Source organism: Pteronotus mesoamericanus, unplaced genomic scaffold (genome assembly GCF_021234165.1).
Source record: "Pteronotus mesoamericanus isolate MK-2021 breed Mesoamerican mustached bat unplaced genomic scaffold, CSHL_Meso_final contig_204, whole genome shotgun sequence".
NCBI lineage: Eukaryota > Metazoa > Chordata > Mammalia > Chiroptera > Mormoopidae > Pteronotus > Pteronotus mesoamericanus.
Window position 1 is genome coordinate 215,837 of NW_026555088.1, and position 27,817 is coordinate 243,653.

The 27,817-nt window shown below is 70.5% G+C and overlaps 1 protein-coding gene across 1 annotated transcript; it reads right to left on the reverse strand.

Moving 5' to 3' along the window:
• Window positions 1-486: 486 nt before the first annotated feature.
• Window positions 487-27,644, reverse strand: PLXNB2 (plexin B2). Its single transcript, XM_054570451.1, has 37 exons — window positions 27,570-27,644; window positions 12,610-13,699; window positions 12,206-12,388; window positions 11,990-12,118; window positions 11,254-11,354; window positions 11,024-11,150; window positions 10,473-10,626; window positions 9,702-9,816; window positions 9,503-9,611; window positions 9,323-9,424; window positions 8,830-8,919; window positions 8,524-8,605; window positions 8,273-8,433; window positions 8,003-8,151; window positions 7,707-7,815; window positions 7,420-7,556; window positions 7,053-7,226; window positions 6,601-6,730; window positions 6,263-6,490; window positions 5,960-6,136; window positions 5,715-5,854; window positions 5,117-5,217; window positions 4,794-5,023; window positions 4,523-4,704; window positions 4,156-4,222; window positions 3,906-4,052; window positions 3,608-3,764; window positions 3,396-3,496; window positions 3,223-3,307; window positions 2,949-3,103; window positions 2,701-2,861; window positions 2,468-2,615; window positions 1,980-2,044; window positions 1,797-1,872; window positions 1,387-1,461; window positions 1,159-1,301; window positions 487-1,018 (listed from the first exon to the last, which is right to left on the reverse strand). Exons 2-36 carry the CDS (start codon window positions 13,684-13,686, stop codon window positions 1,197-1,199), a joined length of 5,529 nt encoding a protein of 1,842 aa, XP_054426426.1. The 5' UTR covers window positions 13,687-13,699; window positions 27,570-27,644; the 3' UTR covers window positions 487-1,018; window positions 1,159-1,196.
• Between the last annotated feature and the right edge of the window lie 173 nt (window positions 27,645-27,817).

The following is a 27,817-nucleotide window of genomic DNA, read 5'->3' on the forward strand; positions in this document are numbered from 1 at the left end:
CATGCCTGTGAGATGCCCCCATCTCAGGAGGAGGAAACAGGTCCCTGAGGGCTCAGGGGACCCCACTCGGACAACACCGGCACTGGCTCGGTTCTTCGCACCCGCCCCTGTGCCCGTGGCTCTGGGTGGCTCAGCCCAGTCCCCCCACTTCCCCACCTCCTGGCGCCCCCTGCAGCCTGACCCATCCCAGGATCACATCCCGGCCGGGCTGCCCCAGCACCGCCCGCCCTGGACGGCCCGCTTCTCTGGGAGGGACCCTGCGCAGCCTGCGGCGGTGGGCGGCAGTGGTGCCTGCACATACCCCCTCCCCGCAGGGCCCGGCCCAGAGGAACTGGGGTGGGGGGTTGAAGCCACAGAAGCCCACCTGAGGGTGAGGTCTCGGGTCTGAGGGTCAAACAGTGGCCACAGTGGCCGGGGAGGGGGACCGTGAGCCAGACAGGCCTGGAAGGAACCCAGCCAACCAGCAGAGTGAAAAACACAGCTGTATTTGATTTACAATGAACAAGATTTACAAAAAGGGTGGGGGTGTCCTAGCTGGGCTGCTGGCCCCTCAGGCAGGGCAGAGCCTCCAGGACAGCCTGTCTGACAGGCTGAGGCCAGGCCCTCCAGCCTGCTGGGTCCCCTCTGGCCGCCTGGGCCTCGACGTCTGACATCCAGCTTGACCTTTGAGGTGAGGCCTGCAGCAGAGAGCCCACCCAGGGCGCGGGCGCCCCGCGGAGCGGGCCGGGTGAGGTCAGGAAGGCGTCGTACCGCTTTTCTCCTCCCGTCTGGGCGGGCACAGTCTGGGCGCGAGGCCCTGGAGGCTGCAGGCACTCAGAGCCCCCCAGAGGCCAAACCCACGTTTCTGAGGCGGCTGCTGGTGCTCGGGAAGCGGGGCTGAGGCCCGACGGCCCCCCGCGACACAGGGTGGCGCCGGGGGCTAAAGGCACGTTTGCGAAGAGCTCAGGGGACTCCACTCGGAGACAACGCCCAGTGCTGGTTCTTCAGGAGGGGCTGGTGCTGGGGGTGCCGGGCACTGCTGCTCAGGAGAAAGACGCTTTGTGGCCACCGACCCCGAGGCGGGGTCCCCGCTGCACCCACACTCACGCACCCCAGGGGGCTCTCCCTCTGCCAGCGAGAGCAGGGCCGAGCCCACCGCCGGCACCGGGCACCACGCACCTGTGCCCCGACCGAGACCACGTGGCGGCGCCCGGAGGTCAGAGGTCCGTGACCTTGTTCTCGAGGGCAGCGGCGATCTGCTGCAGGCGGAAGGCCAGCTGCATCTTCTGGGCAGCAGGATCCTCCTCCAGGGCGGTGATGATCTGAGGGAGGCTCGTGTCAGACCCCAGGCCGGGAGGCGGCTGCCGGCGCTGCCACCCCGGGGCCTGGGAGCACAGGGCCGCCTACCTCGTCGTAGTACTTCTGCGTGTACTGGTAGAGCTGGTGCAGAGCCACGAGGGTGTTCAGGGAGTCCGTGTGCGCCTGGGGAGGGGGCAGGGCAGCGTGACCCACCGCCGGGGAGGGCGGGACGTGCCCCCCGCGGGGCAGGTGGTGACCACAGCAGGCGGCCGAGGCGGGCGCAGGGCCACAGCCTCACAGCACGCAGACGCAGGGGGCAGCCGCGGACGGACACAGCGCCCCCTGCACGCCACCACGCGGCAGACAGGGCCGGCTCGGAGCCGACACCCCCGCCCTGCCAGCGCACTCGTGGCCGCACACAGGCAGCAGCCCCCCGGGCCTCAGCCCCTGCCTCCCTCCTGGGGGCGCGACATCCCTCGCCCTGCAGCGCAGTCCGCTGCCCGAGGGAGGGTCCCTACCCGGGAAATCTCTGCCAAGTGTGTGTTCATGTCCTGGTCGCTGACTTGCACCATCTGTCTGATCCCCTTGTAGTAACTGTGGGAAAGAGCGGGTGCAATGGGTCCAGGAGTCCGGACCAGGGGCTGCCCAACGGGGTGCTCCTCCCGGGCCCGCCAGGCGGGGGCGGGGGCGGGGTCACTCACTCCTCCACCATCTTCTTGTAGGTGGAAATCTCCTTGGCGTAGAGCAGCTTGTTGCTGGGCGAGTCCTGTGGGGCCAGAGCCACGTGACGCCCAGGCCAGGGTGGGCTGGTGGGTGTCCCTGCCCGCGGACCCTGACGGAGCCAGGCTCGGCCGCTCGGGAAGCGGAGGGCAGTCGCTGCCCAGCAAGCCCTGAGCGGGGTCCCCAGGCTGACATCGGTTTGCAATGTGTAGTGACACTCGCTTTCTTTGCCTGGGTGAGGGAAGGGTCCCCACGAAGGAGGACAGGGCTCCCAGGCCGCCAGAGGCCACCCCCAGGTTCTGCCCTTCTCACCCCGGTTACCTCGCACCTGCCTTCTCCCGAGCTCCGGCTCCAGATGCGCAAACCCACACCCCAGACAAACCTCCCGGCGCAGCCAGGGCCCCCCGTGGACACCACCCCGCGCGGGCAGGTCCCGCGGCCCCATCCGCGCTGCCGGGGGCCCACTCACGCGGCTCAGTTTGTGCTCCGTGCGCGTGCAAGCGTCCATGAAGGTCTGTGCGATGACCGAGAGGGAAGCGTCCACCACCTCGTGGACGTGCACGTCAAAGATGAAGTGGGGGTTCTTGAGGATGTTCACCCAGAACCGCAGGGGCAAACTGAGGCGAAGCGGCAGTGGGTGAGGGGCCGCCGAGACCGTGCGGCTGGGGGGGGCGGGCGGGGGGCTGGGGGCGCGACCCCCACCTGTTGGTCTTCCAGATGTGGATGGTGTCCTCGTCCTTGATGTCATGCTTCTCCGCCTGCTCATCCAGGAAGTCGAAGAAGTACTTGACTGCAGGCGGCACGGCGAGGCCGGGCGCGAGCACACTGTGGAAGAAGTTGTCCACGAACTGCTGCAGCGTGCCCTGCAGGCAGAGGGGGGCTCAGTGCTCTGCCCGCCCCACGCCGCTCCGCTCGCCCACCGCCCGCCCGCCCGCCCGCCCGCCGCCCACCTTGACCGAGAGCAGGCGGGTCAGGTAGATCTCGGTGATGGCCTTGGTGCGCTCTTTCTCCTTCATGCTGCCGCGCTTGGACTTGCCCTCCTCCACCTCGTCTGTCGGCCGCACCAGGTGCCACACGCGGTTCTCGTCCTCCAGGAGGGCATGGCCTGTGGGGAGGGCGTGCGCTGAGGGCCGACACTGGAGCGTCAGCCTCCGAGGGGATCTCCGGATGGACGTTAGTCCATGCCAAGAGACCAGACAAAACAGGCAAGAGGAAGGGACTCACGCTCCCCGGGCAGGTCCTGCTGGCTGTCCTCAGGCTGCTGGGAGACCCCCACCTTGGACAGGATGAGAGTGGCTCCGTCCCGGACCTGGGGAACAGGGTCAGGTCACCAGGGCAGGCCTCGCCCCACGGCCCCAGCCCGCAGGGGACTGTGGACCCCGAGCCGCTGCACTCACGTTGTAGTGCATGAGGGTGTTGATGCGTTTCCAGCGGCCCTCCCGCTGCGACGTCAGGTCGAGGTCCGACAGGATCTGCGCGGTGGACCCAGGGCGCCACTCTGCGGGGTGACACAGTTGAGCGCCCAGCCCAGGGGGCCCGGCAGGGCCCCTGTGCTGCCCCGCCCCCCCCGCCCGGCTCACCGAGCGGGGTCCTCGGGGGCCGTGCTCACCGAGGACCACGCTGTCCGCCTTGGGCCAGCGGGAGCAAGGCTGCGTGCGGTACACCTGGTCGATGATCTTTTCCTTGACCTGGGAGATGGTGTCGCAGTTGAGGACCTTGACGGGGACGGCGTCTGCCCCTTCATCCTGCACGAGCACGTTCACCGTCTGCGGGGAACACGGGGTGAGCGGCCGGCGGGCGGGCCCGGCCCTGCCCGGCCCGCCGCCCGGGCTCGGCAGGTCACGGCGGAGGAGCAGAGGGCACCGCCTCGCAGCGGCCGCTCCCGGCCCGGCCCCCCCGGGACTCACCAGGGGCGCGTACTCCACGTCGTCCCCCAGAAGCCCGGTGTCGTTGAGGGTGTACTTGGCCTTCTTCTGCACGGCGTCCACCGGGCCCTTCTCCACCTGGTGCTTGATGGCCTTGAAAAGCTTGTACAGAGGCTCCCCGGCGCTGTCCTGCAGCAATGGGGGGCCGCTCAGCCTCAGGGGGCCGGTGCGGCCGGGCTGTGGGCTCTGGGGAACACCTTGCTGCCCCGCCCGCCCGCCGCAGGGAGCCCACCTTGAGGTACTGGTACAGGCAAATAGACATCCAGTTGGACAGCATCCTCTCCACCACCGTCTCAGACCTGGAGGTGCAGACAGGCCTCGCATGGAGGAACCCCAAAGTGCCCCTGGGCCCAGCTGGCTCTTCATGCACCCAGACCAGCCTCCCCAGCCAGGCCCCTGGCAGGATGCCCAGTCCAGCTTCCAGGGAGCAAGTGCCCAGCCCCTCCTGCTGGGCATTGCGCCCGGTCCCGCAGAGGGCTGGGGGGGAACAATCAGTGACCGCGGGGACGCGCCCTCCTCTCTCTCCTCCCGTTCCCGGGCACTGGCTGCCCCTGCCGGCCAGCCAGGCGCCTGCGCCTCGGCGCCCCGCCCCGACGCACCTGCGCAGCATCAGCTTGGGGTTCTTGGCCACCACGTACTGCTCCATGAGCTCCAGGAAGAGCGTGCGCATGATGTCGGTGTAGTACTCCAGCTTCCCGTGCAGGGCCACCGTCAGCAGCGACGCAAAGTAGACCTTGGCGCGGGCGGAGAACTCCCGCTGGCTCTCCAGGGTGTGGATGAACTGCGGGGGCGACTGGTCAGAGCCTGCCGGCGCCGGCCCGCCCAGCCTGCCCGCGGCCCCGGTTCTGGCCACCCGCCCCGCCCGCTCACATTGATGAGGAAGGACTTGCTGTTGAGCAGGTTGGAGAACTGGTAGAGAGCCTGCTCCACCACGGGCCGCCGCGACTCGGGGATGTCCAGCTTGCCGGTGATCATCACGTCCTTGTCGCCGTCCTTGGAGGGCAGGAAGAAGACGCGGTCGGTGTACGTCTTGTAGTCCAGCACGGGGATGCCCGCCTCGTGCACGTCGCTCGTCTGGTCCTCCATCTCGATCATCAGGTCTGCGGGGACAGCGCCGCTGACGCCTCGCCCTCAGCAGCCGCTTCCCAGGCCTCTGCCCCGGCGCCCCTTCCCCGCGTGCCCCGCGGCCGCACCCGTGAACTCCTTCTTGCAGCGGTCACGCACGCTCTCCTCCAGGCCCTCTAGCTGGGACTTGATCTTCTCGTACTCGCGCTCTGCCTGCTGGCTCTTCCTCCTACGCACAGAAAGGCTCCTGGGACCCGGCCTGGGCCCCGGAGGAGCGCGGCCGAGGGCGTGGCCAGAGCGCAGAGGGGCGGGGCGGGGCCCGAGCGCGGAAGAGGAGCCGGAGCGTGGCCAGAGAGCAGAGGGGTGGGGGCGGGGCCGAGGGTGTGGCCAGAGAGCAAAGGAGTGGAGGCGGGGCCGAGGGTGTGGCCCGAGCGCGGAGGAGAAGCGGGAGGGCGGGGCCGAGGGTGCGGCCCAAGCGCGGAGGCGGAGGGGGCAGGACCGAGGGTGTGGCCCGAGCGCGGAGGCGGAGGGGAAGGGCGGGGCCGGGGGTGTGGCCCGAGCGCGGAGGAGGAGCGGAGGGCGGGGCGAGGGTGCGGCCCAAGCGAGGAGGCGGGGGGCGGGGCCGAGGGTGTGGCCCGAGCGCGGAGGCGGAGCGGGAGGGCCAGGCCGAGGGTGTGGCCAGAGAGCAGAGGCGGGGGGCGGGGGGGCGCTGAGGGCCGGACTCACCAGTAGCAGTAGACAAACAGTGCGATGAGGGATAACATGGGCACTATGACCAGCGGCAGGATGACGCCGAGCGACGATTCACTGGCACGGCTGTCATACTCCACGCGGCCCAGCACCCACTCCCGGGAGCCGAACTTCACCTGTGCCGAAGGGAGAGCTTAGCACCCGGCGGCTAAGGCCCGGCCTGGCGCTCACCCGCCGGGCTGCCCTCCGCCCCGCCAAGTCCCGCCACGTCCCGCGCGTACAATGAACTCGGGCAGATTGAGTGTGGTGTCTCGCTTCTGCCGCCGCTTGGGAGGGGGCTGCACCTCCGGGGGCTCGCAGTACAGGTCGGTCTCCGTCAGCGTCTTCATGATGCAGCGCTCGGCACCCACAAAGGCCTCAGCCTCGTGGAGCGTCATGGCCTTGTTCAGGTTGGTGCCCTGTGGGAGCGGGGTGGGGTCACCACGAGGAGGAAGGGGTCAGGCACACGGGGACCAGCTCAGCCCCGACCTGGAGTGGCCTCCCCACGTGCGCCCAGTCACCCCGGGACTGCAGCTGGCCCTCACCTGGGCGTGGATGAGTTTGTTGACCTGCTTCTTGACGCCCCCTGTGAAGTTCTTGAAGGTGGGATCGGCCACATACTCAAAGGCCCCAGCCTCGGTCCTCAGCAGGACGCGGTGCCCATCCATCTGAATGAGCGCCGTGAGGTTGTAGGCCTCGGGCTCCTCGGGGACGGCCGGGGACAAGAACACCACCCTGGAGTCGTTGTAGAACTTGTACTCCGTGCCCACGACCTGCAGGTCGAGGCCAGGCTGTCAGGCCACTGGGCACAGGCCCCGGCCCTCCCCAGCTGGGCCCCGGCAACCAGCGTGGGGCTGAGCCCGCTGCCGGCAGCATCACTGACCGTTGTGGGTTCCAGGGGCCTGGCCTCCCGCTGGTGCCGCCAGGACTGCAGGGGCTCGGCTATGACCACCATGGAGAACTTCTGGATCAGGCTGAAGCCCTGCCCTGTCACGTTGATGCTGCGGCCGCCACTGGGGTGGGGGAGCCGGCGTGAGCCCAGCTGGCGGGGGAGCTGCCCGGCCGCCTCCCGGGCGGGCTCCCCGTGGCGCCGCGCCCCCACCCCCACGCCAGCCATGCGGCAGGCTCGGGAGGGCGGATTGGGAGCCCCGGACCCCACGCTGGTTGTGGGCGCACACGCAGGCGTCGCGGGCATGGGCCTGCCACAGGGCGGGGTGCGCTCAGGGCGCCTGTGACGGTCACCGGGCCAGGGGCCCGTGGGGTTTTCTAGCAGGAAGCTGATCTGGGGGCCCAGTGGGGTTTTCCCGAGGCTTCCGGAGGGGATGGGGGGCACACCTGACGAAGCTTCGCAGGGGCTCAAAGGCCCACAGCACGGGGTTCTCACGGTAGATGAAGGAGAGTCCGTGGCTGAGCACTTTGGAGCCCCCGTAGTAGATCTCCAGGGGCAGCTCCACCCCCAGAGTCGCCTGGGGGCCAGTGACACACTGCAGCTGCGCCCCAAACTGCGTCCTGGAGGCGAGGGTTGCCGTCGGTCAGGGTCACGCCCGCCCGGGACCAACCCCCGCCCTGGACTAAGTGGGGGCGACGGGTCAGGACGATGGCCCTGCTCCCCCCAGGACTCACTCGGGGTCACAGCCAGAACAACCCCCCTCCCAAGGACCAGGGCAGACCAGAGCTTTGCTGGTCTGCAGGTGACACCCACACATTACAAGGGACGTTACTGATGGTCACCCGCACGTCTTCCTCAGAGCCAGTGTCCAGGTGGGTGCCGTTGATGGTCAGCGTGGTGCCGCCCGCCTGCGGCCCCTGCTTTGGCTCCACGCTGAGGGGCTGGGGCTCCTAGGAGGGGGGTGCGCCCGCGTTAGGGCTGGGGCCGCGGCCCTCCCCACCGCCGACCTGGACCGTTGTCAGCAGGTGGCAAGGGCACAGCCCACCCGTGTCCCTCCCCGCCTGCATGACCCAGCCGGACCTCGGGGACCTGGTACTCACCTGGTAGGTGAACTGGACGTGGGGCGGCGAGTGGCCAAGCTTCCCACTGACGTCCACCTCGACGCCCCCCGTGAGGGGCACCCCTGCGGCCTCGACGGCACACACGATCCTGGTGGGCAGGGGGCAGGGCGAGAACCCTCTCAAGGCCTGCTCGTAGGCCCATCTGACAGGCGTGTCTGTGGGAGTCCTGGGCGCCCCCCGCCCCCCGTGTCCTTCCTCCCCATCCGCCCTCCCACCCGGCCCCAGGGCGGGGACTGACGCGGCCAGTGCAGCCCAGGCCACGGCTGTCCACTCACCGGGTAGACACAGAGTACCGCTCTGGCTCAAAGGCACAGTTCCGGCCGGCCACCGTGACCCTCTTGACGTCATCGGCTCTGATCCCCAGATTCGACCCAAGGATTGTGACGCGGATGCCGCCCCCCAGAGGGCCTGTCTCCGGCTGGATCTGCAATGGGCAGAGCCTGGCTGACCCAACGGTGGGCGGGGGCTGGCGGCTGGGGCGCCTCGGCCGGGCGGGCTGGGCTGGAGCCCCCCCACCCCCGCGGAGGCAGCCCTAGGGGGCTCACCCTGGTGATGACGGGCGGCGGGCACTCGGAGGTGGCGTTGCTGCACAGGGCCTCGTACACGCACCCGCTGTGCCCACCGCACCACACGCACTTGTAGGCGGGGTCGGCGGCCAGGCACAGGCTGCAGTCGCTGCGGCCGAAGGAGCAGTTGTAGAGAGTCACTGCGGAAGGGCAAGCCAGGGGTCAGCGGGGCCACCCGCTCCCCGCCCGGCCCCCACCTGCCGCCGGCCCCACTGCCCTCTGCCGCCCACCTTGGAGCTTGCTGTCGATGTTTCTGTCCTGGGACTTGACATACAGGTGCAGGGGCAGTGTCTCGTTCCCGTCATGGGACAGCTGGGGGGACACGTAGGGACACACTGCACTCTGCTGCCACCCGAGCCCTAGAGGGGGACCACGTGGTCCCCTCACAGCCGAGGGGCAGCAGGGGAGGGGTTAGAGACTCAGAGACACCAGAGACCACTCTGCCTCCAAAAGACAGGGGACACGGACATCCCGCCCGGCCAGCCACCACCGCGTCCTCACCCCCGGAGGTAACCGAGCTGCCCGCAGAGCCGCACCTTTGGGGTCCGAAAGACGAAGGTTCCTTTCTCCCGCGTGCTCACCGGCTGCTCAAACTTGAGCAAGTCACTGCCCACGAACAGAGAGCCCTGCAAGGCCATGCAGTGAGGACAGCCGGACAGGCCGGCCCTGCCCATCCCTCTGCCCGAACCCCACTGCGCACAGCGCCGACACCCTGTCTGTGCCCCGCAGCCCCGGCCGGCTTAGGCACCCCCACCCCACTGGCCGCTCAGCCACTGCTGCACACGGCCCGCCACGGTCCGAGCCCGAGCAAATCGCCCTGCCCCCTCGCTCGGCGACGCTCGCTGCCCAGCCCCTAACAAACTGGCCTTCCTCCTTTCCTCTGCCCGGGCCCTCAGGGCCTGCCGGAAAGCCCCCACGCTGCCCCGGACCTCTCCGCCGCCTTCTGTCCCCAACACCGTCTGCCGGGCAACGGCTTCCTGTGCGGAGCCCTGCGCGGGCCCACGCACGGGCGCCCCGAGGAAGCCGCACCTTCACTGTATCCAGGTTCTCGCCCTGGAAGGTCACCTCCGTCTCATGGTTCATGGGGACAACCAGCGGGCTGGGGTTCAGGAACTGGGGGCAGCTGTCCTCCTGCAAAGCAAAGCTGGTCAGGGGCCACTGGGCATCAGCCGGGCAGCGGGGCTCCCCCAGGCCCCTGTGGCGCCTCACCATGTGAGCCCGGATGACACCCTCCTCGGGGTCGGGCGAGGCCTCCTGGCACTCGTGGGCACGCAGGTCCCACTGGCAGGTCCAGCGGTTGCTGGCACAGGAGATGCACCTGGGGGAGAGGGTGGCCAGAGTGTGGGGCCTGCGGCAAAGGCGGGGCCTGCAGGGGGGCCCAGCGGGAGGAGCTCGGGGAGACACTCACGGCAGGTTCTCTGCCAGGCTCATGGCCTCCCGGCAGTCGTAGAAGGGGTACTGGTGGGAGGTGAGGAAGATGTTGCTGTGTTGGAAGAGGAGCTGGATGTCCACGGCCACGTGGTCTGCAGGGGGCACACGGGGGACAGCGTCAGGCGGGGGCCCCAGAGCACACGGCGCCGCGGGCCCGGCGGCAGCGTGGGGGGGGCGGCGGGGGAGGGGAAGGCCTGGAACTGGGCCCCTGCCAGCCCCAAGTCCCATCGGGTCACAGCTCCCACACGGCCATCTCGCTCAGGATCTGAGCCTGAGGGGGCAGGGCCGGGGGTGGGTGGGGCCCGCAGTCGCCCCACTGACGTGCACCGGGCTCTGCGGGCCTGCCGCCGACCCTCAGATGGCGGCTCAGGTGTCGGCCCCCAGGGCTCTGTCCCTCAGGCACTCGGTCCCTGCAGGGTTCCTCGGTGTCTGGGGCCGAGCGCCTGCCAGGTCCCTGCGCGTCACCGCCTGGCTCCTGCCTGCCCCAGCTCCCGCCCCGGGGCCCGAACACCCAGGGGACGCGGGCTCCGCGCCTGCCCTGGCCCACTTTCACAGCCAGGCCCCGAGGGGGACAGCAGCCCCGGTCTCAAGCTGGACAGGGTCGGGAGGGACTCTGCACGGACGTCAGAGCCCAGGGCCTGGCACGTGGTGCTGAGAAGATCTGACCAAGAGGCGCAGGGAAGGGCCCGGGGGGCCCCCCGCGGGGGGTGGGGGTGGGGGCGCCGGCGGCAGGAGGATGGGGCCTCACCCTGGCCGGGCGGCGTGCTGGGGATGTTGCTGGTCGTGTTGCAGGCGACGACGTCGCCCTTGACGAGGGCCGGGTGTGGCGGGGAGTCCCCGAAGCGGCACAGCAGCTGATCCTCCTCACCCAGGGCCGGGAGGGGACTGACCGTCAGCTGCACCTGGGGGAGGCCATGCAGCTCATGCCGCCCGGACCGGACCCCTCTGCCCAGCCTCGGCGGGCGGGGAGATTAGGGCCCGGCGGCCCGTGAGGAGCACCCCCCGCCGGAGCACCAGTCCTGTGACGGCTTCTCCAGCAGGGCCCCGCTCGTGCGCAGGCTCACCCCCTGGAGGACACACCGGAACCGGACTCCGTCGCCCCCACCTGCCTGGGATGCGGGCCGGGGGGCCCTGGACACACGGGAGCTTGCCAGGCCCCAGGGGCTGGGGGCTCCCCGTCCTCGGGCTCAGCCCCCGGAGCCCAGGCCGGGGCGAGACGCCACAGGGGTCTCCGGCCCGTCCCGTGAGCCGGGGACGCAGCCCTGCTCCGCCCCGCGCCCGCCGCAGCTGGCCACGCACCTCCCCCTGAGCCCGCCGGCTCATGTTCTGCGGGTGGGCCCCGGTGACGGTCACGCAGGACTCCCCGCGGCTCCACAGCCAGTGTCCGCTCTCGGTAGCCCGCGAGCACTCGGCCCTCCTGGCGCATCTGCAGGGACGGGCGCAGCCTCAGCCCCGGCCCTCGCCAGCCCTGGGACGGGGCCGCCCCCCATTCCCTGGGCGGGCTGCGCTCCGGGCCCCTGTGTGCTCACCGGCCCTCCACGGTGCACCAGCCGCAGTAGGGGTCCTGGGAGCCGAGGCACTGCGTGCAGGTCGGGTGGCCCGGGCACTCCTGCACGGGGAGCCGGAACACCTGGGGGCGGCGGGCGGCAGGCGGTGGGCGGGGCTGCGGCCACAGGGGCGCCCCTCCGGCCCCGCGGTTTCCTGGGGCCACTGGCTTGACCCCCGCCTGCATCCCTGAGCCTTTATTAAAAGCCTCAGATGTTAGCTCAGGGCATGCCAACGAGCGCTCCCGGCGGCGGCTATACACCGGGCTCCACGGGGCCCTGGCCCAGTGACCGCCCGCCCAGGACCAACGGCGCAGGGTCCCAGGAACCAGGGTGTGCAGGGCCCCGCCTCCCCTGTGCCAGCCCAGGCCCTCTGACCCCACTCCCTGGGAGGGGCCCGTGGGCGGCCCAGTCCCCCCGAGGCGGGACCGAAGGGCTCTTTCGGCGGCCCCGGGAAGCTGTCCCGCGCCCGCACCGGTCAAGCTCAGAGGCCGCAGAGGGCCCCGCGCTGCCCTGCCCGCCCTTGGGGAGCCCCCTCAGAGCGCCGCCCCATCACTCCCACCAGGGCAGGTCTGAGGCGGGACCGGAGACTCAGCACAGACAGGGAAGGTGCTAGAGACAGGGATGGAGACGCGGCCAGGAGCCCAGGGAGAGGGGGTCGGCCCCTCCCGGTCCGTGTCCGCACCCCTCCGGGCCGATCCTCGGGGCCCCGCAGGCCTACCTTGTCCGAGGTCATGGCGTACAAACTGGTCTGGTCTGCGGACAGCACCAGGTCCTGCTTGACCCTCCTGTTGATCTCCACAGGGATGGAGCCGTACTCCACGAAGCTGCCGTCCGGGGCCAGGTACACCTTCGGGCAGGGAGGCAGTGGCGTGAGGGTGGTGTCCACGCACAGGCAGCCCCTCCGGCCCCGCCCCGCCCCCGCCTTGGGCCTCACCTTGAGGACCTGGCCATCCGAGGTACCCAGGAAGGCGATGGTGTGGCCGTTCTCGGTGGTCACGGTCACGGCCGTCAGGTTCAGGCCCCCGCGCTGCAGCGCGGCCGTGGCTGTGAGGCCGTCTCGGCTGCCCAGTGGGTAGGGCAGGTGCTCCGAGCCGCACGGGAAGCTCTGGCTGGCGCCCTGCGGACCGTGGCGTCGTCAGCGGGCACCGACACCCCCGATCTGCGGAGGCGCCTCCCCGCCAGGGCTCCCCGCACGTTGAGGCCCCACACGTGTCCCCAGGCACGAGGGCCCTGTGGGGCCAACCCGACCCCAGAGGCCCCGCCCCCGTGCAGCCTCTCCCTCGGCCCTCACGCGCCAGGGAGGCCTGGGCCCGCAGGACTGCCGCTGAGGCCACATACCGGGCCGTGGCCGCCACACTGGATGTCGCCGTGGAAGGGCTTGTAGAAGGTGTCGTGGCCGGCCTTCAAGGGGGCCGTGTAGCAGGCGTTGCGGTTGGCCTGCATCTTGGCGTTGATGTCGTCCAGCGGGAACAGGCAGAGGCCTGCGCGAGGCCCCCCGCCTCTCCGGTCGTCCCTGGTGAAGGCGGTGTAGAGGACCCTGCCTGCGTCCGACGTGGCCACGAAGGCTGCCAGGCAGGTGCTGAAGGCGGGGCTGTCTCCATCCCCGGGGTCGAGGCACCTCAGGTCCATCTCCAGGTAGGAGTAGTAGTAGGAGTCGTCCTTGCACATGCGCGCCACCAGCGTGCGGTTCTGGGGCGGGTGCTTGTCCTGCTGGTTGAAGATGAAGAAGACGTAGCGGCCGTCCTCGAAGGCGGCCACAAACTGCTGTGTGTTGCTGGACAGGTACCCCGCCTTGTAGGTGGCGTGGTCGCTGTAGGCCTCGAAGGCCTCCCGGCCCAAGGCCCGGTCCAGCAGGCGGGTGCTCACGATGACGCCGTTGTCGTACGGCCCGTTGCCTTTGCCCACGAACAGCATGCGCTCGCGACCGGGCTGGATGGCGCTCACCAGCCCCACCGTGGCCACGCTCTCGTCGTTGCTGGCCACGAAGGACCTCTCGCCGCTGCTGTCGTCGTAGAAAAGGCGCGTGGAGATGTTGCTGAGGGAGCGCAGGGCGCAGATGCCCTTGAAGAGGCTGCCGCACTCGATGAGGCGCTTCCCGGGCGGGTCCAGCAGCAGCAGCTGGTTGACGTTGCTGGTCAGCACGGCCTCATGGCACTGGCTGGGCTCGATAGGCGGTGTGCACTTCTTGTTGTCCAGGGCCGGGCCTGTGGCCGCCTGCTGCTCCAGCTGCAGGTCAGCGCTCAGCTGGTAGAGCGCGTTCACGGCCCCCAGGTACACCATGCCCGACTCCTCGTCCACGACCAGGTGGTTCAGGTCGGTCTCGCTGCGGAAGAAGTCCAGCTTCCCAGGGGGCTGCAGGCCGGCGCCCGGGCCTGCCAGGCCCAGGAGGGTCAGGGCCCAGAGCTGCAGTGCCATCGCCCCCGGCGCCCTGTGGGAAGAGGGGAGGGTCAGGGCGGCCCAGCCCGGGGACCCGCCTGTGCACAGGAAGACCCTCTCAGACGCCGCTCCAGCCCCGCCCCCTTTCTGGACCCCACCCAAATGACCAGAACACAGGCCAGGAAGGCGCAAGGCCGCCCAGCGCGCCCCGAGTGCCCAGTCTCTTCCTTCCTCCCGCGTGTGGCGAGGCACACCCCCTCTCGTCTCCAAGGAGACCACTCCCAGGCCCTTCACAGGCAGTTCACCCGGTAGTCTGCCCTGCGACCAGGGCCTGGCTGCCGCAGCTGCGTGCTGCCGGCATGGCCGCACCTGCCCCCGGGCCTCCGCCGCCAGCTTCCCACAGCAGCTGCAGGCCCACCTCCAAGGCTACAGAGCGCCTCCTCCAGAGGTGTCCCCGGCCCACCCCCAGGCCCCGTGGCCCCCAAGAGCCCCAGGCCCGCAGAGGGACGCTGTCCCCAGAGCACGAGCCCCGTCGGGGGCCAGGCTGCCCGGCAGCGAGGACACGGAGACAGGCCGACCACGCAGCCGCCCCACACCTGCCTCTGCCCCCGGTGCCATCTGACAGGACGCGCAGAGCAGAGCGAAGCTGCCGCCTCCGGGGGGCTGGGCTCCTGCTCTCTCTGCGCTCCGCTGGAGCCGCTCGGCCACGGCCCGCCCTGCCCCCCAGCCCCCGTGCCCTGTGGCGACCCAGCAAGGGTCCATGGGGAGTGGCCCGAATCTACGAGGTGAGAGAAGGCCCCGAAGACCCCGGAGCCTGTGGCGGGGGCGGCACCGGCAGGGTGGGCACAGGCTGCGTCTGCGAGCAGGTATCTATGTGAGCACACCCCCCGCCTTGCATTCAGGTCCGCACGAGTGTCCGCGTGAGCGAGATGAAGTGCTGAGGCCCAGGCTGGGCTAGGAGCCCTCACCTCGGAGGATGGATCTAAGGCCCCAGAGCACGCATGTTTCTCTCTCCCCAACTCGGGCAGGGCCACCTGCCTCCAGGCCTCTCCCTCCTTGGGGCGGCTCGGACCCCCCCACCCTCAGGACACCACTCTGTCCTGGTCAGAACCCCTGCACCAGCGCCCCCGCCGGCCTCCCTCTCCCGCCTCGAGCAGGAGCCCAGGGGTGCCAGGCGTGGCGCCTAGGGCAGCGCCAGCCACGCCATGAGCCCGTGGGAGGCTGAGGACGGCCCAGGCCCCGGTCTCCCTGACTCCCAGCACAGCCCGGCCAGCACCTCCAGGGTAGCTAGTGCCCCCTTTGTGGCCGCCTCGGACGCCCCCCGCGTGGGGGTCCTCATACCCTCCAGAAGCCAGTGCTCTCCTACTGCCCTTTGACAGCGCCCCCCCCGCCCCCCCCGCCCCCATCTGCTCCAGGAGAGCGGAAGAGGCTGCCCTGCTCGTGGCCGGGGAGGGTTCGCCGGCCACGGCGTTGAGTGAGCTGTGGTTACGGGACGAACCCTGTGACCCTCACAGCAGCCAACTGCCCTCTTTGCTTGGGCCGCTAGGAAGCCCCCTGCTCTGGGCAGCTGCCGCCTCTGCGCAGAGCCCCCACCCTGCCCTGGAGAGCTCGGTACGCACCCCGGCCAGCAGGAGGGTGTCCAGGCGGGACGGACATGGGGCAGGGGCCTGGGAAGGAGCCCCGGACTGCCTGGGGGCAGAGGCTGGGCAGGGAGAGGCCGAGGGGACGAGGGCGGGCTGTGTGGGCAGGAGCCCTGCCCGAGGGGCCGGTGGCTGTCACAAGCCTCTGAGGGCTGTGCGGCGGCAGGACGGCAGGTCCTGGGGGGAGGGGTCCCTACCTTCGCAGATGCTCTCTGGGCTCGGCTGCCTGTCTGGGGGCGAGGACGAGGCCGCTGGGGAGATTCCCCCAGGCCAGAGCTGGGCTGCCCATGACTCAGACTCTGCGCGGAGCCGGGCGACCGGGAGCGGCCCTGGACTCGGGCACAGGCTGGTAGTCACCCCAAGGCCCCTCCCAGGAAGGACAGAGCCTGGGCTGGAGCGCCGCCCCGCCTCCCGCACGTGCGCACCAGGGTCCCAAGTCCACTCTGCGGCAAGGTGCCGCCAGGTCCCTCGGCCTTGAGACGAGACTGGCCCTCCTGGCCGGGCCCCACTCACCCGAGTGCCCCAGTCACAGCGGCGACCCTGCCGGCTTGGCTGCTGCTGCGGTTCTGGCCAAGGAAGCCGGGAATGAATGGAATGTTCTCCGGGCGGGGAGGGAACTCGGGCGGCGGGGGCGGGGCGGGGGCGGGGCGGGGCCAGGCCAGCCAGAATCCAGGCCACCCTGGGCCGCCCCGAAGGCCCAAAGGGACCCAGGTCCCTCCGCCAATCCAAGGCGCCAGGGCAGGATTTGAACCCAAAGCCGACGCAGCAGAGGAGCGCTGCGGGCAGCCTCTTCTGAAGAAGCCCCCGGCCCTCCCGCAGCCCTGCCGGCTCACACCTCTGCAGGCCGGTGCGCGAGAAGAATGCTGTGGGCTTTCCCTGGTTAACGGTCCGCTGAGCCCGGCCCGGTCCTCAGCCCAAGGCCCCCAGGGGCCGGCTACCCCAGCGCTCAGCGAATGCCTCCTGTGCGGTCAAGGAGCCGGCCCAGACGCCAAGCCGTGGCCCGGTCCACCCCCTCCCCTGCCCCGGGCAGCAGGCCAGGGCCAACGCCGGGCTCCCTGCCCCAGGAGCCCTTTGGGTTTTGGACAGGGGGGCAGAGGAAGTCTCAGCCCCCCCATGCTGAGCCCAGGCCACGCAGGCCAGCAGGAGGGACTGGGGGCTGGGGGCTGGGGGCTGGGTCCCTCTCCACAGGCAGTGGCTCCCCTGCACTTCCTGAACAAACAAAGTTTCAGGCGACCTGCCCGGCCAGGCCCAGGAGCAAAGGGTGACCCACCTGACCAGAGGCAGAGCCCAGGCCCAAAGCGGCGGAGCAGGAAGCTCCAGGTGCAGCCAGCCAGCCTCCTGGCGCGGCTGGCATTCCTGGAACGGGCGCTTCCTGTTTTGAAGGTGGCGGACCCCTGCCGGCCTGCCGGGCAGCGGCGGGGATTTCCTCAAGGGCATCAAAGGGCCTTCCTGGCCCAAGGCCAGAGGTGCGCTTCCAAGAAGTCACACCGACTCCAGCCTGCTGCTGGCCCGGAAAGTGCCTGGACAGGCGCCCCTTCCCACCCAGCCCCAATCCCCGGCCCTGCTGTTCCAGAACCCAGCGCTCCGGTGCCCAGACAGCACCCAGCCTCACTGCAGAACCCCCGCCCAAGCAGAGCCCGGCTCAGGGGGCTGGGGGCCTGGCGGCGGCCCCCGTGGGCACGGCACTCGGTGGGAGCGGGCAGGCACACACGGTCCCGGCAGGACCAGAGCCCCAGCACCACGCAGCCGGGAGTGGCACCTCCAGCTGCCCTGCGTGGCTGTGGCCCCCACGGCCTTCCCCGGGTGGGGCCCGGACCCCACTCACCACGCTCCAGCGGTCCAGCTCAGTCTCTGCTCCCCACTGGCATCAAAATTCTCTAGGAAGCAAAGGAGATACAGTGGGCTCACCACAAGGCTGGCCTGCCTCCTCCTGCCACCTCTGCTCCCTGTCGGGGGCGGGGACCAGTCCAGGGGACCCCCAACCTCCTCTGCCTCCTCCATGCCCCTAGCCCAGCACCCCACTGGGGCACATACACCCCCATCAGTCCTTCCGAGGACAAGCCTGATACTTCCCTCTCTCCTCTGCTCGAAAAAGGCAGAAAAAAGGGGAAGAAACCGCTTCCTCTCATTACAAGTCTATTGGCACCGTCCGCCTTTTAAAACTAGGAACATCTACCACTCAGATTAAAATGAAATCGCATTTAAAAAACTGCACACCCATGACCCCTGCAGTTCTACTTACTAGCTGTGTGATCTTGAGCAAATTACTGCACTTCTCTGTGCCTCATTTCCCCATCTGTGAAATGGAGACAGTCACTGTGAGCTCCCCAGGGGTTTGTAAGGATTAAATGATTCATTCAGAAAAGCTTCAGGAGAGCTTGTTACACTGTAGCACGGGGCAGGGCTGGCTATTGTATCCTTTCCTGGATAAACAGGGAGTAGGCCGGCAGGGAGGACCTGTCAGAGAACACTTCTCAGCACCGTTTATTACACTGAAAATCTGGCAACCACCCTGCCTCCAACCAGAGGACCCGGAATAACACATGAAACCGACACAGGTGGGTGGTCCACGCCGGCGCCCTGGCGCCCAGCATGGCTGTGGCCCAGGATTCTAGGTATGTCCACAGGGATCTATGTGGGCACACAGGGGGTTAATTGTTGAGTTCTAGAAACTTTCTTCCTCCACACAGAAAATAGTGGTGAAGTCTGGGAGGCCGGGAGGAGGGGGCTGGGACAGCAAAGTAACTTCATTTGCCACTTTTTGCAAATTTTTATAATACAGTCATGCATTTACTTGACTGAGTAAAAAGGTGCACAATCATGTTTGTACCCCTCCCCTGTCCCCTCCAGCTGCGCTCCACCTTCCAGGCCCTCAAGGACCCCCCTCCTCGGCCTCCCCCACCGCCTCCCGCAGCCCCCCCACATCCAGGCGCGGCCCCCACCCCGGCCTGCACGGTGCAGTCCTCAACCCACGCCCTGGAGAGCAGGACCCAGGGCTGGACCTATGGTGGGGGGGGGGCAGAGGGGACAGGGAGGGCAGGGACAGCGGCACTTCCCTGTGGCGAGAAATCCCTTCAGTGCCCTCGGCCCCTGGATGAGCAGGAAAGGGTTAAGCTGGACAGAGGGACCCAGGAGGGACCCCGGAGCAGGGGGCTGAGAGGTGCCCTGCCCAAAGCGACCTTTGTGAAAGGAACCAAGGCAGCCCCCTGAGGCGGCCAGCTTGGCTGGAAGGCACAGAGCGCTCCCACCTGCCGCTTTAAAGCATCCCTGGGCCTGCTCCCTCCACCGCCCTGGCCCCTGAACTTGTCCCCAAGGCAGGCCCCAGCCCTCCACTGGCCCATGACCCTGGCGGTGGGTCTGTGGCAGGCAAGGCCAAGGGAGCTGGTCTCTTCCAAAGGACATCTTCCTGCGCCCACACATGCCCCCCCCCCCAGCCACCGCACCAGAGACCGCGCCATGCAGGGCCCACTTCTCGGTCCCCGGCCCGAGCGCGTCCGGTGAACTCTTCCCGCGGGATGAGACCTGGACCTTCTAGGACCTGTCCCAGCGCGAGGCGCCGCTGCTCCCGGCCACCCAGGCCCGCCCCCAGCTCTGCAGCCTTCTCCGTCCCCCCAGGAGCCAGCCTTTGTCCCTGGCTCTCCACCGGGTCACTCCCATCGCCCTGAGAGGAGGCTGCTCCCGTGGGTGCCCGCCACACACCTGCGGAGCTGCCCCCAGGCCCTCGAGGGGCCGGACTCCGGGGCCAGCCTGCTGGGTACAAGCCCCAGCTCCGCCCTTTTCTACCTGGGCTCGAGGGCTACTTGCGAGGCCATGCTCTGCCTCGGTTTCCCCGTGTGTCACGCGGGGGCAGCCACGGCAGGGGCCTCAGCGGGCTGCCACGGCTGCGAGGGGACCGTGTGCGAGCCCTCGCGGCTGTGCCTGGAGCGGAGGAGGCGACAGCATCACCCCGGAAAGCGCCCGCCCCAGGGCCCTGCAGACAGTGCGCCCCCGTCCTTCGCGGTCTGCGGCCTTCCCGGGCGGGCTCCCATGAGCGAGGCCTGCCCCAGGGCCCGGCCTGGTGGGCGCCTGTGGGTCTGAGCCCAGGATGCCAGGCAGGGGGCACAGAGCAGAGGGAACCAAAGGCACGTGCCCCTGCAGCTGGGCCCCAAACCTCACCCCCACAGCTCCGTCTCCTCCGCCAGCCAGGGCGCGGGGGGGGGGCGGGGGGGCACTCAGAGGCCCGTGGCTCCGGCCCAGGCCCCCCACCCCCGCCAGCAGAGGTCAAGCGAGAGGCATCGCGCCAGGCCAGGCCCCGGCTCCTGCGGGCTGGCTGCTTCCTGGTCCCCAGGTCGCCGCCCCCCCCCCCACCGGGAGGGCTCTGGAGTGCAGGCTACAGTGGGGGTTCTTTCCAGGCCACTACCGGTGGTTCTAGCAAATGCAGACGGATCCACTTCTCACCGTTAAAATCAGAACAATGGAAGGCAGTGGGCCCAGGGAAGGGGGTCACGCAGGGGCACCCGGAGACCACGTGGGGCTCCGCGTGGGAGACAGGTGAAGGCTGGGCCCAGGGCAGGCCCAGGTAAGGACAGTCACAACACCCCCACTCTCTGTGGGGGGGTGTGCGCGCGTGGGGTTTCCTAGCTCTGGGGGCGTCACTAGACCTGCAAGTGGGGCGGGGAGGCGGGCAGCCAAGCCCTGACCGGGAGGGCAGGGCCCAAAGGGAAGGCGGGAGTCGCCCCTCCCCCGCCAAGCAGCTGGCAGCCCGGGACAGGGCCGCGGCTCCCGCGACGAAAATGCAAATCTGCAATTAGCCGGGAGCGCAAAACAAATCAGCGGAGACAAAACAGCCCAGAGCGCGCACCTCGGGCCCCGGCTGTTTTCCAAACACGCGCCGGGGAAGGGGGAGGGGACGGTCCGCGCCGCCAGGGTCGCAGCCCGGGTCCGAGTCCGGCGCCGGGAGCCGCCCCCGCGGGCGGGCGAGGCAGGTCCCGCGCCCCTTCCCGGCGGGCCCGGTGGCAGAGCCCCTCCCGGCGCCGGCGCCACCGGACTCCCCGGGGAGCGACCCAGGCCGCGGCGGCTCCCGTGGCGCCGCCCCCACGCGGCCGCTCGCTCGGCGGGGAGCACGTGGCCGCCGCGCCAGCTTCACGCGCGACCCGAGACGCGCCGGGCCTCCACCACGAACGACGGCGCGGCGGCCCCGCGCAGTGCTCCCCCGGAGCCGGGCGCCCGACGGCCATTACCTGCCTGAGGCCTCGCGGCTCCGCCCCGGCCCCAGGGTCGCTCCCCGGGCTCGGCCGCCCGCGGCCGGCCAATCACGCGCGACTTGGGCCGCGGCCGCCGCCCGCAGGACCCACAACCCGGGGCCGTGTTTGTGCGACCTGACTCACCCCGAGGACGGCCAAGGTCCCGGCGCACAACCACCTAGGAGCCGGGCGGGGCTGGGCGGGGCTGCTCTAGGGACACACTGACGTCGCAGCCCGGCTCGCGTCAGCGCCACCAGAGCCTCCCACAGGACCCCTCCCAGGTGTAGGGTGTCCCGGCCCCCTCCCACCAGCTCTGGCTCCGGGGCCGGTTCCTCCCTCCACCCCAGCCTGGGACGGGGTGGGGGACTGGTCAGCCTTCCCCTGGTGCTCTGACTCCCAGCATGAAAAGCCACCCCAGGCCAAGACCAGAGGACAGGGGGAGTGTGCCCAGAGACCCCAGCGCCTCCGCGCCCCCCCCACCTCAGCGGGGCCAGGAAGCCCCACCGTCTGAGGCCTGCGGTCCCCCTGGTCCCCCGGTCGCCAGGATATCTGCTTGCAGCTCCTGTCCTCAGGCGTCTGCAGCAGCGCGCACTGAGGAAGCCAGAGGGCAGACATCCCAAGCGCGGGCGCCCTCTCTCCGCGCGGGCTGCAGCCGCTGGGACGCCCGGCTGGGACCACGCCGCCAGCCCGCGGGCCGCTCTCTCGGCCCCTTAGAACAGCCTGAGAACACCGGTTCGGTGACTCAGTGCGTCACTCATGGAGACCCTGGGAGCCCTGCCCGTGGCCCCTTCCTCCTCAGGACAAGATGGATTCTCCCGGCTCTGAGGCCACCCCTACTCCCGCCACGCTGGAGACCCATCTCCGTCCTCACCGTCCCTGCCGAACCACAGCCACCAGGAGTCCTGCACAGACGCGTGTGGGCCACCGCCCTGGCCTCCCCGCCCCAGCCCCAGCCCCGTCCGGTCCCTCCTCTGCGCGGCACGGTCCCTCTGCATCGGAACACTTTGCAGCTGAGTTCCCCTCACTTACTTCCCCACGAGCGCGGGGACACCCAGAGGGGCCCGGTGACCTGTCCCACCTGCTCAGCCCAAGGCTTCCTCAGGACTTCCTGTGTGCCGCCTGAGGCGCTGTGCCCTGGGCAGGGCAAGGGGCCGTGCCCTCCGGTGTCCGGAAGCTCCGTGGGGCCCCCGCGACTGGAGGGGCCAAGCCCACAGCAGTCACAGCGACACCTGGGGAACACGCAGCGGGGACGGGGCCGGCCCAAGGCAGGCGGCGCCCTCTCCCGAGGCGATGACCTCCCGGGCAGTCGGGCGGGCAGGGACAGGCAGGGGGGGTGAGAGGTTGGAAGGGGCCACACTCGGCCCAGGCCGGCCCGGGGAGAGGCAGGCTCCGCAGGGTGACCGCCGCACTCACGCGCCGCTGGGGAAGGGGCAGCGCAGACAGCCGCCCGGCCACCGAAGGGGCAGGGGCACCTGTGTGCCCAGCGGAGCGCCCTGCCCCCACACCCGAGCTGGGAGAGGCTGGGGCAGTCCTGTGGGCCTTCTGGGCTCAGTGACAGCCAGGGACCCCCGGCGTCTGTCTCCTTGCCTGCCAGCACCCACCCACCTCTGCGCCGCCCGCCCGCACGCGCCTCCTCCTCTGCAGGCTCGCCCCCCAGCTGGCTGGATGCTGCCTGCCAGGCAGCCTGAGGCTCTGGGGGGGGCTGCAGCTGGCCCAGGACCAGCCCCCACCCAAAGCCCCCTTCCCGGGCCTTGTGCAGGAGGCGGGGGTGGGCACAAGGGGCTGATGGTTACCGGCGCAAGCGAGCGAGGAGCAACGAGGCCTGTAATCTCCGCGTCAGTCTGTCAGCGCCTCCACGGTCACCCCGGCCCCACCTCCTCCATCACAGCCGAACCCCACAATTAGCCTGGGGCACCGTGCCAGGCTGGCGTGCCAGCCCCCACTCACTCGTGACCACACGTGTGCAGGCACAGACGTCTGTGATGGCACTGGGGGCCCTACCCACCCGCGGGAGTGTCCCCAGGGCAGAGCCGAGGGAGGCGCCCCGGCCCAGCACGGGGCCTGCGAGAGGCCGGGGCCGGAGGGGTCTGTGCGGCCCCAGCTCTGCGTCGGCCACGGTGCCCGGGGGACCCCGCCCGGCAGGGCTGTGGGCAGGCTGGGGGCGGCCTGGAGGGAGGGGCCCTGTCTGGGAACCGCGGGGGCAGAGGGCAGGGTGCAGGGGACTGTGCAAGCCCGCCCCCCAGGGAGGCGGGGGACCTGGCAAGGCACATGGTGCTTGGGGTGCTGGGCAGGGTCTGGACGCCAGGCTAGTGCGACAGTGGTCAGGGACCCGCCGGGCGGACACTTCGGGGACAGAGACTGGGAGTTCCCCGGGAGGAGATGCCCCGGGCTCAGAGGAAGGCAGGCCCACCCCTGCCCCTGCCCCTGCCCCCTTCAGTGGGGTCACTCAGTTGAGCAAGTAGCTGCCACCCAGAGGGCTGGGGCCCGAGGCCACCTCCAGGAAGCACCTGCTGGGCCAGGGAGGGGCAGGCCTGCCTGGGTCTCCTCTTCCTTCTCTGGGGCTCCCATCCCCCCTCCCAACATGCTCCCCTGGGTCCCCAGATGCCTGAGGGCAGCCCCCTAAACCAGGCCACAGGCCGTGGCGGGGCGGGAAGGCCACGCCCCCAGGCCCCCGGGCCAGGCTGGGGAGCCTCTGAGGGGCGGAGGGGAGCAGGGGAGCCAAGCGGGGGCCCTCCTCCTACAGCCCACGCCCCCCTACCCCTGGCTGGACTGAACCAGGCTTCTCCCGAGCTGAGCCCCGCTCCCCCCCGCACCCCACAGAGGCCGCCAGCCTCACCTCGGCAGCATCCTGGCCCCCAACTCTGGAAACACCCTGGGGTGGGTTGGGGGGCTAGAATCCACAAAGGCCAGGGCCCCCGCTCCCCGGTCCTCAGGCCCACCCCTCTGCAGCTGCGCCCACATTGCCCAGGTCACCCCATTCTGGACCTCAACTGCTGCAGGTCCCTTGCACCCCAAGGCATAACTACGCTCCCTGGCCCCTCAGGGCTTTCCCCAGGCCCCACCCAGCACCCCTCCCGCAGCACTCACAGCCCCCGGTGGTCGCTAAGCCGGCAGCCCCTGCACCCTGCCACCCACACGGCCAGGGTGCTCCTGCTGTGGCCTCGGAACAGCCTCAGCCGCAGGCGGCCGAGCGGGGTCCTGGAGGGGAGCCGGCAGTGTCCCCCAGCAAGGCCCCGGCCCCGGCCCAGAGCGGAAGGCCGGCTGCAGAGAGAGCCCGGCCCCACACCGGGCCCGGGGCCGGCAGCATCCCGCCTGTTGACACAGGCGCCTCCTGCAAGGCCGGCATCAAACCCTTTGCTTCCTTCTTGCTCTTCCTGGGGAGGGGGCCCCGCTGGGGCAGAGCCCGGACTCGCCACAGTGCCTCGGGGCCCAGGCTCCCCTGGGGACTGCCCGTGGGGCCGGGGCGGCGCCCCACACCCAGAAGCGAAAGGTCCAGGGCAGGGCTGACCGCAGAGCCAGGGTTGGAACCCAGGCTGCTCCCCGAGGGCCGCCCTCCCCTCCCCGCCTCCAACGCCTGCGCCCCCGCCTGGGCTAGGACCCATCTGGCACCCAGATGGGGAACCACCAGCTTTCGGAAGTCCCACGGTCTCAAGGGATAAGGAGAGGGTGTGGGCAGCGAGCTGGCCTGACACCCTCGATCCTAGCCCAGCCGGCCTACTGACCTCAGGCCCGGCGGGGGCAGGCGCGCGGGGCGGTGGCTGGCGGGCCGGCTCGGTGTGGAAGGGCGGCTGAGGGTGACAAGGGGCGGTAAACAGACACCCCAGCTCCAGGCCCAGGCCAGCCCGTAGGGTGACACCGGGGGCCGGGCAGGCTCGTTGCGTGTCCTCTGAGCAGCCCGGCCACCACCCCTGGCCACAGCCACGGCGGGAGGGCGGGTGGGGAGCCCCGTGCTGGTGGGCCCGGGGCAGAAGTGTAGGGGCCCCCGGGGCAGAACCGCAGAGCAGCCCGCGCAGCCCCGCAGGTGCCGCTGAGGTGGCCTGGGGTATGGGACAGGCAGCAGGGGGTGGGGGCGCCTCAGGCGGAGGCCGGGTTTCTGCCTCATCCCCCCGGGCAGGGGGAGCTGAGCCCATCAAGGGATGTGAAACCACTGAGAGGAAGAAAGGGAGCAAAAAGGGAAGGAGAGATGCTGTCCACTGCCCGCCCCGGCCACAGACAGGCGCTGGTCCGGTCAGCCTTCCCCAGCCCGGGTTTGAGACCAAAGACAATTAGCTGGAGGCCCCACCCAAAACACACAGAGCCATCAGCCTCAGGGAGAGGGACTCTGCCCAGCCCCCACCCCACCTAGTGACTCAACCTGCTTGCCCTGAACCTGCTGCCGCCTCACAGAGGCAGCTGAGGCTGCGAGAGGCTCTGGCTTTTGCCGGGCCAGGCCTGGGACAGCTCCCCGTCCCTCGGCACCCCCGCTGGGCCCCCCAACTTTCCTGGCACTAGTCCCAGGGGGCTCGACAGGGACGAAATCTCACTCCCGGCCCAGGGGGCCAGGGGCCTGGTGCTGCAGGAAGGAGGACGCGGCAGGACGCGGACAGGAACCTCCCGCTCGCAGGGAGGCAGCCTTGGTGGCGGAGGGCCTGGCACCTTGGCCTCCCCGCATTGGGGCACCCCTGCTGCGCCCCCGTCCCTGGCAGACCGCTGGCAGGGCCCCAGGATCCGGGCACGTGGCGGGAACAGGACACCACAATGCCCCCGGCGGGGCCTGGGGCCCGGGATGGCTCGGGGGGCGGGGGCCTGGGCCCCACGGACACCCCCGGCTGCCAGCCGCCCCCAGCGCCGTCCAGCCCCATCTCTTCTGCTCCACTGGCCTGGGCCAGGGCCAGGCCCCTGGGCCCCCTGCGCGCAGCCCAGCTGCCGGCTCTGACTCTCCCCAGGATCCCCGCGGGCCGCGGGGACCCAGGGAGCCCGCCCGGCTGAGCCTGTCCATGGCCTCTGCGCCCTCAGCTGCGGGGCAGCCGACGGGCCCCGGCCCAGGTCGGGCCGCACGTGGGAGCGAGAGCCACTGGGAGGGAGGCCATCCGTACGTGTTCGCTGCTGGTCAACGGGCCGGGCAGGGCACAGGTGGGTGGCCTGAGCCTCCGTCCAGAAGAGACCCCGGTGCCCCGGCCCAGGCGGCCTCAGTCACACCCCTACCTGCTCCCTGCCGTCTCAGGGAAGAACAGGGCGTGAGTGACCAACACAGGTGTGTCCCTGAGTCCAGCTCAAGGCCGCGGTTCCGGGGCCTCTGTGGACAGAGGGGGTCCTCCCGCTGGCCCCCTGGATAGGACCCGGGGCCCCCCGGCCCTCTAGTCTCCCCCCGACTGGCTCCACGGGGCCTGCTGGGGCCACCCTTGGGCGTTCTCCAACCCCAGGGTGACGCATCCCCTCCCGCCCCGCCCCGCCCCCGACCGGTCTGAGCAGCCTCTGAGCAGCCTGGGGGGAAGGGGAGCTGCCCAGACTCGCCGCCTCTTCCTCCTGGGGCTCTCAACCCACGGCCCCGGAAGTGGATCCCTCTCTCCCGGGCTGCAGCCTCCCCCCTTGGGTGGCTGGACACGGCTGGATAATCCAAAATAATTCCTTCTTGGCAGGCGGCCGGTGGGGGAGGGTGACTCGAATTCCAAACCCTGTTTTTCTCAGTAACTTCCCTCCCCTTCTGGGGCGCGGAGCCCCTGGTCTGCCCTCAGGCGCGCCCCCCCCGCCCCAGCCTGGGCCCCCAGTAAGTGCGGGAGGCAGCGGGAGGCTCAGAGCGGCTCAGCCCACCTGCTCGCGCTCCGTCTTCTCTGGGAATTCCTCAGAGCTGTCACACCGCAAAAACACCCGCCAGGCCGGGCCGGGCCCGTGCTGACCCTGCCCTCCCGCGGACCCTCCCACTCTCCGTCCAGCTCTCAGACGGAGCGATGGCTCCTCTGCCAAGCTAGGGCAGCCTCTGGGCACAGGGCGGGCTGAGACCCTCCCACCTCTGGGAGCGCAGGGGCTGCGGCTACACACGAAAGGCGACCTCCCCAGAGAGCCCCTCAAGCCCCCCAGAACGTTCCGCCAGCCTTGAGGCCCAGCCTCACCCCCAGTCCTGAACCCCACCACGGGCCACGGTGGGCACAGAGGGACCCCTTCACTCCTTCCCCAGCTGCTGGGAAGGGCAGTGCTCTGCCACAGCAGGAAGCTCAGGGGCTCTCGAGCAGAGAGGACCCTCTCCCCCAAAATCGGCCAAGCGGCCTGGGCCCCGAGGGGCGGGAAGGGCCTACCCAACAGGGCTTCCTTCAAGAGGAGGCGCAGAGAAGGGGCAGGGCCTGGGCGCTGCCCAGTTCTGAGACTCCCTGAGGCGCAGGCGGCCCACCAAAGCACCCAACCAACAAACCGCAACAGGAACTGTCCAGCCAGGCCCCGGGAAGGAGCAGGCCCAGGCTGGGGCGCCCCTCGTCCCAACCCAGAACCCCGCGCCGCCTTCCAGCCTGGGCAGGCCCAGCCCAGACCCTCCTCCGAAGGAGTCCCAGGGGGCGGGCGGCGGGGTGGGGGCGCGGAGGGGGGGTGCCGGCCCAGGCCTGCCCACAGGTCCGGCCGCTGGGAGAAGCCGGGCTTGGCCACCCTGCACCCGCGGCTGGGTGGATGGGCGCGGGAACTCTGGCGCGACAGGGCCGACCTCTGCCCCGGGCTCGGATCTCGGATCTCGGTAGCCGGAGACGGGAGGGCGTGGGCCGGGAGGGTGAGGGAGACTTGGGAATCAGAACGGGAGCAAGAGGCTCCAGAGCGACCCCGGCGGCGGGAGCGGTCCCTGGGGACCCTCGGCTGAGCCAGGCCCTCTCCCCTGGCACCGCGCCCTCGCCCGCCACCTGGAAGACCGTGGGTCGGGAGCGGCCCGTCCCAGCCGGAAGGGCGCACAGACGGGGCCAAGGCCCGAGTCACCCCAGGCGGCGTAGCAGCTGCCCCGCGCGCCCGCGCCCCGAGCACAGCAGGCTGGGGCGGAGCGGCACGAATGGCGGAGCCCCCGGACCAGCGCGGCCGCCCTGCGAGCCCTGAACCCCGATCTCGGTACCTGCACGTCCTCCGCCAAGGCTCGATGGCGCCCGGGCCGCGATCGGCGCTGCGCTCCGGCCCGCGCGGCTGCCATGGAGACGGGCCTTTGTGTGGCCGAGGAGGGGCCGCAGCGCGCGGGAGCAGCGGCCCCGCCCCCAGCCGGGGAAGGGAGGGGCGAGGACGGGGAAAGGAGGGGTGGGCTGGTGGCTCCCCGCGCGCCCCTCGCGCCCCGGACCCCAGTGGGGAGTCGCAGCACCGGGCAGGTTC

Bases quoted from the DNA above. Each gene is read 5' to 3' on its own strand.
- PLXNB2 (XM_054570451.1), bottom strand. From the start codon at position 13,686: ATGGCACTGCAGCTCTGGGCCCTGACCCTCCTGGGCCTGGCAGGCCCG. The intron at 3,308-3,395 runs GTGAGTGCAGCG...CCTGTTCCCCAG, and splicing joins ACACCCTCATGCACTACAAC to GTCCGGGACGGAGCCACTCT. The intron at 1,302-1,386 runs GTAGGCGGCCCT...AGCCTCCCTCAG, and splicing joins CGCAGAAGTACTACGACGAG to ATCATCACCGCCCTGGAGGA.